This window comes from Platichthys flesus, chromosome 23 (assembly GCF_949316205.1).
Source record: "Platichthys flesus chromosome 23, fPlaFle2.1, whole genome shotgun sequence".
NCBI lineage: Eukaryota > Metazoa > Chordata > Actinopteri > Pleuronectiformes > Pleuronectidae > Platichthys > Platichthys flesus.
In genome coordinates this window covers 17328976-17340797 of record NC_084967.1, presented here as the reverse complement: position 1 = coordinate 17340797, position 11822 = coordinate 17328976, and the positions used below count along the sequence as shown (strand labels likewise).

Genomic DNA, 11822 nt, shown 5'->3' with positions numbered 1-11822 from the left:
CACATTCAAATAAAAACTCAGCTGTCAATATTATTATTATAAAATTATTATTATCGGTGGATCAAGTAAGGTTTGAATAAGTAACATGCATTACCCTAATTATTATGATTACAATTATCTTTATTAGAATCCAAAGGATCAAACTAAGAACTTTACCGTTATTACGGTAAAGGAAAAAGCTCTAGAAGTGAAAGTGATTCTTAGTCAACAAAAACATCGAAACTCAAAACTGATTTAATATTGATCATCACACTGCCTGAGTGTATTATTAGCATATATATAATTATATGAATGACGTCTCCCTTCTATAAAGTCAAATTGTTTACACAATTTAATCTAAAATTAGGAGTCTTTATGTAATTTACAGTAAAGCTCAGTTCCTGTTTGTGTTTGTATTATTACATTACGTGTCATCCAAAGCGACTTACAATTGGTACACTCAACATTTATGAGGGGCCATTAAGGGGTTCAGTATCTTGCCAAGGACACGCATGCAGATGGGTGAGAGTGGGGTTTGAACCGGCAACCTTCATGTTGGGGAGCCACCACTCTAACCACTAGGCCACACCGCCCCATAAACTGTATAAAAGGTTCTACACAAATACAATACAATTCCAGTATAACTGTACACACAAAGTAGCAGTATGTGTAAACATTATTCCACAGTAAGATTTTAATATATGAAGTTATGTTTCCTCATCAATCATCACTCAGACACGAAGGTAAAAGTTCACTCACTTTATATTTAACAAAAAGAAAACAAAAATCAGCATTTCATGAGTTACAGCTTATGTTGGCCGCTGGGTGGCGCTGTTCATCTGGTGGTTTACAGCTGAGCAGTCATGGTAAAGAGTGAAACGCACGAGACGAGCCACACGTTGTCGTCTCCACTTCCTGGCAAAGCACCGCGGGATCGAACCGGACATTTCAAAACACGACGACACCAACTTCCGTTTCCTGTTCGAACCTCCAAGAGACCGGAACACCAAAGTGCTTCTTTACTATTATAAAACATGACTCGGCATGTTTCAATCATTTAAAACATTTCTACTTCCTTTGACCTTTTCTCGAACGTTCTTCACGACCTGAACGTCTCCTTCAGGTCAAAGTTCAGCCAGGGCGGGAAGAACGTGGACTCGAGAGGATTCGACTCATTTCTGTTTCACTTCCACCGCAGACGAATTCTCCAAAAGTCTGGAGGAACTTTTCAATTTGATAAATTATTCCCACAAATGATCAGAACTAAGAATCAAACCTCAACATGTTGAAAGTGAAATATCGGTCAGGTCACGACCTCGTTGACCTCCCATCCTCACGTTTAAGGATCAAACTATGAGTGAATTTTAAAAGAAAAATATCAATATTAACATTCAATAACTTAATTTTATTCAAGTCCGTGTTAATATATAATACTTGATTATTTTGGCTCCTTACATTAAAAACTTGAAGGTTTGATATAAGAGCGAATAAAGAAAAGCTGTCAGATGATTCTTACAGATCAAGTTGAAATCAACTCAACATGATTTACATCATCACACAAATCACCTCCATCTGCTGTGTCCGTCAGATTCATACATTTTACTCCTCAAATATCAAATCAAACGACTTCTTCACTGAACCTCTTCTCACTTTGATTTGATCATTGATCTGAAGGATGAATTCAGGGGTTTGAGGTTTAAACTGAACTAATCCAAAATGGTTCGAGGGAATAATTTAACAAACGTCTCGTCCAGACTCGTGGGACTCGTCTGAAGATGTCCGTCCCACGCCTCAGATTTTTCTTTCCTTTGTTGACATCAACTTTACAAAACTTTACTCCGACCACAACGTTTTGTACCGGAAATCAGCTAAAAAGTTCTGTAAAGTGCAGTTAGCGAATGAGAATCTTTCCAAAGATGATTAACTAGACGTGTGTGTGTGTGTGTGTGTGTGTGTGTGTGTGTGTGTGTGGAGGCAGCGGGAGACGAACTGAACTTCCGGCTCGAGATCGGTTCAGATTGTTCAAATGTTTTGTTCAATCTGAAGAGTCTCAACAGAACTGAACAAACGTTAAATATTTAAATCGAATAACGAAACAAAAACATTGTGCGCACAGAAATATTGTAAAGTAACTATATTGTGTGCATAAGATTCTTAAAATGACAGTTTGGCACTTTGGAGACTCCATGTTGTCCATCTGTAAATATGAAATCATGAATTTGTCAGATTTCATGTTATTGATCCGGGTCTTTAATCGAGTCTGGGAACATTGAACACGTCTTTAGAGGTTGATTAGAAACCGGTGACAATAATCACGAGAAGAATCTTTACCTGAACAACACAAACTTCATTAATGTTTCATAATCATTAATTTATAACCGTAGTGTCGGAAATTTGATGAAATATAAAAGTTTAAAATTGAAAAGGTCTCAGGTCTGTTGAGGACTTGGTAACATGGTCACAGAGGAAGTTATAGAACTTGAACTTTGTGATTCAAACCGACTCGAGTTTCACTTCCTCTCGAACCGAACGTCAGGGACGTGAAACACAAAGTGAATCAGAGGAACCAGGAGAACCCAGACCCACACGTCGTGGTTCCACCTCTGGTTCCGACTCGGCTCCCGACGCCTCCACCAAGGAACAACACAGAGTTTGGCACAGACAGTCCGACGCTACATCAACAGACACTGAAAACCTGGATAAGTTCCTCAACTCCACCGAGCGCGGATTGACGCCCTACGTTTGATTTTCTGTAGAAAAATATATAATGATGCAATATAAAAAAAGACGGAATGAAAAGTACTGCAGAGTTCAATGAAAGATTTACAAGGATTTTCTATAGAGCTTATAAATACGTTATCTACACAATATGTGGTACAAAAATACTATATAGCATTTAGTGGGCAGTGATTTCCTCCACGAACAACGATAAAAAACACGGAGATGAAACTGCTCAGGCACAAGGTCGCGTCCTCGCCGGAACGCTGCTCCACGGAAACTAGATCCGATGATCGTGAAACAAACGTTTCAGCGAAAACAAAAAAAAAGTCAAACATATGCAAACGTTTTGGTTTAAATCTCCTGGATGTGGGTCACGTGACAGACGTTTAGTGGGAAGGATGGTTAGTACGGAGGCCTGGAGGGGACACAAGGACACTTCTATCACAGCTGGAGAAGATTTCATCAGAAGAAGAAGTAGCTTCAGGCCCGTGTCCTCTGAGCCTCGGTAGCGCCTCCTGCTGGGAGACGCTGGAGATAAATATGTGCCTTTTTGTTTTATTGCTTAGAGTTTGAACTTCAACGTCTCTGTTCATGAGTCACGTCCACGCCGTCCTCACCCGCGTCACATGGTCACTGCAGACAAGATGGCAGCTGTGAGGGTGGGGGAGGGGCTCCTCTGGTCTCCTGCCGCCGCCGCAAGATGTTTTCATATTTGGCATCAGTTCATTTGAACGTCCCCCCCCCCCGCCCAGTTTTCACTGTTCTCGTCCTTCGGCGTCGTCCTCTGTGGTTTTTAAGGCAACGTATATTTGTGATGATTTTAATAAAAACCTTTTCTTAAAAAATGTACAAATTTCTTAATACAAACGTCGATGATGTCATCAGTAAACACTGTATAGAAAATATATAAATATGTTTTTCTCTTTTTGTACAAATGTCCGTCAGCTCCGTTTCTCTCTCCCTCCTGTTTCCTCGCTCGCTCGCTCAGTCTCTCGTTCCCATTTTGAGCCTCATTTATGCACAATTGCTATTAACAGTGAGGGGGCGGAGCTGTGTGGAGGGGCGGGGCAGTGGCGTGGCTCACGAGGAGTCCGTGCAGGGCGAAGGCGGCGGCGGGTAGAGGTGGTGCGAGTAGCTGCGCTCGGTGTAAGGCGAGGGGGGGCAGCTCTCACAGTTCTCCTCCGCTGACAGGTACTGGCTGCGGGGCGTCGGCGGCGGCGGGAACGGCTCCGAGTCGTAGTTGAGGTCGCTGGTGTAGCCCTTGGAGGCGGCAGCGGCGCTGGACTTGGGCGGCGCCCGGCGTCCCGGCGTGTAGTCGCTGTCGCACACGTCGGTGCTGCAGGGGGTGGTGGGGGGGGCGAAGTGACGATAGGTGTAGGGCCGGTAGCTGAGAGACGGAGAGAACACAGATTCAGACGTGACCTTTATTTACACATGTCAGTGGATCGGAGGAGCCGGCTGCACCGGCCTCACCTGTAGGAGCGGTGGGTGGACGGGCTGTTGGAGGAATAACCGAACTCCATCGTGTACTGGGAGCGAACTGTGGCCGGGGACGGGGGGGGGTTCAGGATCTGAAACACACAATCAAATTCTTCATGTCTGTAGAAAAACTCCAGTGAACAATAACAGTGTTAAGAGAATAACGACTTTAATTATCACTGAAGCTTTATTATATATAATAAAAAGGTTGAAGGTCAAATTGTTTGAAACCTCTGAGCTCATCAGAAACTGTGTCACGTTCAAATCGGTCAGAAAACGTTTCAAAGTTCAGAGAAACTTCGGTTACATTTCCAAGAACTGATCAATTATCGATTATGATCTGATGAACAGAAAGTTGATTGCTCTGCTGTAGATTCTGAGCGGCTCTCTCACCGGGGGGAAGTAGGTTCCCTTGGTGCTGGACGAGCTGCTGGACGACGCCCCCGTGACGTGGGCGCGGTCGTACGGCGGCCCGTTGCTCCCGCCCATGATGCTGAGGGAACCAATCACAGACTTCCCTCTGGACATTCCTGTTAGAAAGCAGACGTCAGTGGGGTGTTTGTTCAGGGACGTGGGGACGGCGCTCAGCGGCCCTGGCGTCTCACCGGGCAGGGAGCTGGACAGCGAGCTGGGGTGCGGGACGTAGCCCAGCGGCACAGACGACGGCCCGTGAACCACGAAATCATTTGTGACCGTCTCGCCATCGTCCTTCATCTGCGGACAGAGGACGCGCTGACACACGAAATACACGGCGCCGACCACGAACAACGCCATGACCACGGCCACGATGGCTCCGATGGTGGTGTTGGGTGGAGAAGGCGGCTCTTCAGTCGGATCTGAAACACAGAGGATGACGTCAAACCAGTAGATGATGATTCTCACTTTAATGTTTCCATTCTGGACTTTGACGTGAGGACATGAGGACATGAGGACGTGAGGACGTGAGGGCGTGTGGGCGTGAGGACGTGAGGACGTGAGGATATGAGGACATGAGGACGTTAGGAAGTGAGGAAGTGAGGACGTGAGGACGTGAGGACGTGAGGACATTAGGAAGTGAGGACGTGAGGACGTGAGGACGTGAGGAAGTGAGGACGTGAGGACGTGAGGACGTGAGGACGTGAGGAAGTGAGGACGTGAGGAAGTGAGGACGTGAGGACGTGAGGAAGTGAGGACGTGAGGACGTGAGGACGTGAGGACATTAGGAAGTGAGGACGTGAGGACGTGAGGACGTGTGGGCGTGAGGACATGAGGAAGTGAGGACGTGAGGAAGTGAGGACGTGAGGAAGTGAGGACGTGAGGACGTGAGGACGTGAGGACATTAGGAAGTGAGGACATGAGGACGTGAGGACATTAGGAAGTGAGGACGTGAGGACGTGAGGACGTGAGGAAGTGAGGACGTGAGGACGTGAGGACGTGAGGACGTGAGGAAGTGAGGACGTGAGGACGTGAGGACGTGAGGACGTGAGGACGTGAGGAAGTGAGGACGTGAGGACGTGAGGACGTGAGGACGTGAGGACGTTAGGACGTTAGTACATGAGGACGTGAGGACGTTAGTACATGAGGACGTGAGGACGTTAGTACATGAGGACGTGAGGACGTGAGGACGTGAGGACGTGAGGAAGTGAGGACGTGAGGACGTGAGGACGTGAGGACGTGAGGACGTGAGGACGTTAGGACGTTAGTACATGAGGACGTGAGGACGTTAGTACGTGAGGAATTGAGGACGTGAGGACGTGAGGACATGAGGAAGTGAGGACATGAGGAAGTGAGGACGTGAGGACGTGAGGACATGAGGACGTGAGGACGTGAGGACGTGAGGACGTGAGGAAGTGAGGACATGAGGACATGAGGACATGAGGACATGAGGACATGAGGACATGAGGACGTGAGGACGTTAGGACGTAAGTACATGAGGACGTGAGGACGTGAGGACGTTAGGACGTGAGGACGTGAGGGCGTGAGGGCGTGAGGGCGTTAGGACGTGAGGACGTTAGGACGTTAGGACGTGAGGACGTGAGGGCGTGAGGACATGAGGACGTTAGGACGTGAGGACGTGAGGACGTTAGGACGTTAGGACGTTAGGACGTGAGGGCGTGAGGACATGTGGACATGAGGACATGAGGACATGTGGACATGAGGACATGAGGACATGAGGACATGAGGACATGAGGACTCACAGCAGCCCAGCTCGTCCGAGTTGTCCGTGCAGTCCATGTTGTTGTCGCACTTCTTGTGTTTCCCGATGCACAACCCGTTGGAGCAGGTGAACTGATCCGGAGGACAACGCACTGAGAGACAAACAAAGATTTATAGATTGTTAAACAAGCAGCTCATTGGTTCACACACGGATGCTAGTAGGCTAGCTGCTGAGCTAACTGCTTTGAGCAGGTGTGGGTCGGCCTGTTACCTGTCACACCTTCACACTTGCTCTCGTCCGACCGGTCCTGACAGTTGAACTCTCCGTTGCAGCGCAGACTCAAGTCGATGCACTGGCGGCTGTCGCACTGGAACTCGGCCTCGGAGCACACGGGACACTCGTCCTCGTCGCTTCTGTCGTCGCACTCGGCGTAACCGTCGCACCTCCAGGCCTGAGGGATGCAGTCCACCTCGCCCGACGTGCAGGAGAACTGCTCCGGGGAGCAGGTGGGAGGCTCTGAGGAGGAAACCACACGGTGAGATTCAGTCTGAGCAGAGCGGGGGGGGGGGGGGGGGGCAGTCTCACCTCCACAGGACAGCTCGTCCTGCAGCAGCACCAGGTGGACGGGACACGAGCAGCGAGTCGTCCCGTCGCCTTTCACGATGCAGATGTGGGAGCAGCCGCCGTTGTCCCACGTGCACGGATGTTTACCTGAGAACCAAACAGAACCGGTGAGGACACGACAGCAGAAGAGTTCCTTCAACTCAAAGTTTTATCAAAGTTGTTCAAATGAGCAGCTGCTTCTCAAAGAGCCGCTCACCAGCCGGTCGCCACACAAACATCACTTCATGTTTTCAGGACAAGTTAATGAAGGAGAATAGATGAAAAGCTATTCTGGCTTCATTTCCTTTTCTATTCAGGTGGAATGTTCATAGTTTCGAACCCACAGCTCCCATCATGCCTTGGGGGGGGCAGGCAGACTCACTGTACTCCTGCATGTCGAGCTCGTGCACGGCGTGGATGTCGCTCAGGTAGCCGATGCGAGCCTGGATCTTGGTGCGTCCCTCCCGCGTGGTCTTGTGGATGCGTTCGATCATCTGCTGCTGCTTGTCGATCCAGTAGAGATGGTTCCCGAACACCGTCAGCCCCACCGGCTGCAGGATGTTGGAGTCTGCGATCACGATCCGATTGGCTCCTGGAGTCAGGTTTTAAAGAGGCACCAGGGAAAAAAACAAAAACAAGGTTGTCGGGCAAAAAACTTCAGGAAGAGAAGCAACGAAAGAGGTGATAAACTGAGGGGGGGGGGGGGGGGGGGCAAGGGGAGGGGACAGGGATACACCAGGTCAGACAACAAGAAGCAACTTCAGAAAAACATCCACAACAATTATGTCTATGATCTGTAATGACAGACGCCGCCTGCTGGCCACCCCCAACTCAGCTTGTGTTCTTTCAAAGTAAAAGCAGCTGAACTGACTGTGACCAGCTTGTGTTTTTTCAAAGTAAAAGCAGCTGAGCTGACTGTGACCACCTCATGTTTCCAGTGAACAGACATGAGAGACAATGACATCATCAAGTCGTGATGTCACAGTCAGGATGATCTGATGTCATCACTCAGGACTAACGCACTGATCTGTTTTCTGAGCAGCTGTTGTTGACCCATCTGTCCTGAGGGGGGCGCCAGCCTCTCCTGAGCAGCCCTGACTGCCTGAGACAGGGGGGGGCGTTCAGGGCAGCGTGACCCTCTGGTGTTTATATCCTCCACCGTCCTCTTGGACTCATGTCTCACATTCCAGACGGCCTGCGTGGGGCACCAGGGAATCACAGGAATGTGCTGAACGACCCCCCCCCCCCCCCCACACCCCCTCTGGTTCTGTTTGTTTACAAGTGAATCTAGAGAGTCGTGTCTTGTCTCTTCCTGTAGAACCCGTCACACTGTTGAGGACCGTCCTGCTTCAGGGACGTCTCACGTGAATCCTGTAATCTCATCATCTGATTGGAGCGTTCCTAACCGTCTGTGATTGGTCAGTGACGTGCGGTTCATGCTCCACTCACCGGAGAGGTCGCTGCTCTCGATTCGTCGCAGGTCGGAGTCGACCCAGAACAACTTCCCCACCTCGTTGTCGATGGCCAGAGCGACCGGTTTCCCCAAGCCGCTGAAGAACAGCACCTCGCGCTCCGTGCCGTCCAGCGCCGCCCGCTCGATCTTTGGCGAGCGCTCCAGCAGGTTGGTGAAGTACATGTACCTGAGGGAGAGGAGGAGAGGAGGAGGAGTTCATGTCGCTGTAGCTCAAAGTGGACGTTTGCTTTCCTCCCTCGGCTCCGGAGGAACCAGAACATCTGCCGACCACACATTGACCCCGAGGTCACCGCCCGAGCCCCGGCCCGAAGGAAACCTGCAATCATGGTTCCAAACGAGAGGCTCGGCTTCACGAGAGGACAGACAAGAGGACAAACGAGAGGACAAACAAGAGGACAAACAAGAGGACAAACGAGAGGACAAACAAGAGGCTCGGCTTCACGAGAGGACAGACAAGAGGACAAACGAGAGGACAAACGAGAGGCTCGGCTTCACGAGAGGACAGACAAGAGGACAGACAAGAGGACAAACGAGAGGACAAACGAGAGGACAAACAAGAGGACAAACGAGAGGACAAACGAGAGGACAAACAAGAGGACAAACGAGAGGACAAACAAGAGGACCAACGAGAGGACAAACAAGAGAACAAACGAGAGAACAAACGAGAGGACAAACGAGAGGACAAACGAGAGGACAAACGAGAGGACAAACAAGAGGACAAACAAGAGGACAAACAAGAGGACAAACGAGAGGACAAACAAGAGGCTCGGCTTCACGAGAGGACAAACAAGAGGACAGACAAGAGGACAGACAAGAGGACAAACGAGAGGACAAACAAGAGGACAAACGAGAGGACAAACGAGAGGACAAACGAGAGGACAAACGAGAGGACAAACGAGAGGACAAACGAGAGGACAAACGAGAGGACAAACAAGAGGACAAACAAGAGGACAAACAAGAGGCTCGGCTTCAAGAGCGCTGTGAGCCCGAGAGGACAAACGAGAGGACAAACGAGAGGACAAACGAGAGGACAAACCCGAGGACAAACCCGAGAACAAACGAGAGAACAAACGAGAGAACAAACGAGAGGACAAACGAGAGGACAAACGAGAGGACAAACAAGACGACAAACGAGAGGACAAACAAGACGACAAACGAGAGGACAAACAAGACGACAAACGAGAGGACAAACGAGAGGACAAACCCGAGAACAAACGAGAGAACAAACGAGAGAACAAACGAGAGGACAAACGAGAGGACAAACGAGAGGACAAACGAGAGGACAAACAAGACGACAAACGAGAGGACAAACCCGAGAACAAACGAGAGGACACAAAGTGAACGCTGCTTCACGTTCACAGAAGAGAAGCAGACGTCCGAGCCGCCTGCAGGGGTCACATGACCACGTGTTTCACTAACTGATGGTCTGTGAACACTGACCCTCTCTCCGGGTTGACCACGATGGCGCGCGGCTTGTCGTGCTCGCCCCTCAGGACCACGCCCACTCTGCTGCCGTCCGTGCGGGTGACGTTGATGACGTTGGTGACCTCGCTGGTCCAGTAGATGAAGCGGCTGTAGATGTCGATGCTCAGGTCGTAGATCTGCAGCCCCTGACTGGCTCCGCCCAGCGAGCTCGCCACCACCGTCATGCTCTGTGAGAGAAGAGACGTTAGCGCGGCTCAGGAGACGGCGGCGGACCGGCTCCAACAGGAAGCAGCTCACCTGGTTCCCGTCCTCCTGCGCTCGGCGGATCACGTTCTGCTTGGAGTCGATCCAGTACAGCTGCTTGTCCAGAGGGTCGTAGTCGATGGCGCGGACGTTCCTCAGGCTGTGAATCGGCAGGATGATGTCGGGACTCTGCTGCTCGTCAATCACCATCCGGTTAATGGCCGTCTTCTGACTGAAGAGCAGGAAGGAGGTCGGAGCTGAAGGAGGACGAAGAGGACAACGCTTTAAAATCCAGTTTGAAGAAGTCGAGGTCACAAATACTGAACCTTGTTTCACCAGAGAAAATCAAAGATGATCTTATCAGAGGTCAAAGTTCACGCGGCTTCTCACCACTGCACGTCTTGTTGTCGTGGTTGAGGGAGAAGTGGGCGGGGCAGCCGCAGACGAAGCTGCTGACGGGGACGGCGAGGCACAGGTGGGAGCAGTGACCGTTGGTGGAGGCGCAGGCGTTCCAGCCGCCCTGTCGGGACGAGTGGAACACCAGGATGTCCATGACGTAGTCCAGGTGGCCCTGGATGACGGTGCGGTTCTGGCCGCTGGTCTTGTTGGCTCGCTCGATGCTGCGCTGGCTCCAGTCCGTCCAGTAGATGTAGTCCTGGTACTGGGTGAGGCCGAACGGGTGAGGGAGGTCATCAGCGATCACCTCACGCTCCTGACCTGGAGGACAGGAAGTTGAGAGCAGACGTGGAGGAGAGTTAATTTCATCTGGAAAAATGTTCTAGTCTTGATGACTCAAAGCTCTTTACAGTTCAGTTCTACATTCACCCATTCACACAGTGCATCTATTCACAGCACTTTGTTATTGTAAGGGGAGGGGGGGGGGGGGCATTCAGGGTTCAGCATCTTGCCCAAGGACACTTCGGCATGCAGATGGGTAAGACTGGGGATCGAACTGCCGACCTTCAGGTTGGAGGACGACCACTCTACCCCTCAGCCACAGCCGCGGTCATTAACCGAGCGGTTCACCATGAAACAACCGAAACGTCACCTGACAGGTTCCGATCAGTATCATTCTGATATTATCAGAACATCTGGAAACATCAGGGCCTGATTTCTACAGACAGATCATTTCTGTCAAAGACTCGGATCCTTGATGTTAAACCAGAAACAGACGTTTTATCAGCAGCCAGTCATTTGATCTCATTAACACACAAGCGCTGCTGGAGTCCCTCTCCTGGTTTGTCTGATGTGTTTCAGTAAAAAGAATCTTTTCTTATTGTTTTTTGGAATTCGAGGATCTGTTGTAGTGAAAGAGCTAAAACACAAACAGGAAAATGGAAGTTAAACGTTTATGACAAAACTCTACAGATGTAAAGTTTTGTTGAGTGAAGTTGTTCAGATCAGATGACACCAGATGAGAAGCAGCTGCACAGAGGAGCCCTGTGCAGCGTGGTCTGTGTGAGGAAGGTTTCAGTCCTGTGCATGTCCACGTGCTGCCGAGCAGCAGCTTTTGTTCCAGCTGCTCTTTGAACTGACAGAGCACATGTTACTCTACCGTCCTCTGAGATCATGCATGGACAGACGCACACGCAACACGTGAGCCATCAGCGTGGTGACATAACAGAGAAGGTGCAGATGGGGATGAGGAAGGACGAGGCAGAGAAATAAGAGCAAGGAGAAGAGGATGGTGATGAAAAAGAAGAAGGAGTAAAAGGAGAAGGAGAAGAAGAAAAAGAAGAAGTAAAAGAAGAAGGAGATGAA

At 49.9% G+C, this 11822-nt stretch overlaps 1 protein-coding gene across 2 annotated transcripts in view; it reads right to left on the bottom strand.

The window, feature by feature from the left end:
- Positions 1-723: 723 nt before the first annotated feature.
- Positions 724-11822, bottom strand: part of lrp6 (low density lipoprotein receptor-related protein 6) — a 30532-nt gene continuing 19433 nt past the window's right edge. The window contains exons 12-23 of one of the 2 annotated variants that reach the window (XM_062382314.1): positions 10452-10778; positions 10116-10318; positions 9834-10045; positions 8369-8559; positions 7302-7511; positions 6902-7027; positions 6596-6832; positions 6357-6467; positions 4785-5015; positions 4573-4709; positions 4174-4271; positions 724-4087 (exon numbers count right to left, since the gene is read on the bottom strand). In XM_062382314.1, the coding sequence (XP_062238298.1) occupies positions 3781-4087; positions 4174-4271; positions 4573-4709; positions 4785-5015; positions 6357-6467; positions 6596-6832; positions 6902-7027; positions 7302-7511; positions 8369-8559; positions 9834-10045; positions 10116-10318; positions 10452-10778 (2390 nt within the window). In that variant the 3' untranslated portion in view covers positions 724-3780. Of the gene's footprint in view, positions 4088-4173; positions 4272-4572; positions 4710-4784; positions 5016-6356; positions 6468-6586; positions 6833-6901; positions 7028-7301; positions 7512-8368; positions 8560-9833; positions 10046-10115; positions 10319-10451; positions 10779-11822 lie in introns of both variants that reach the window. The other variant, XM_062382313.1, reaches the window with a different exon arrangement.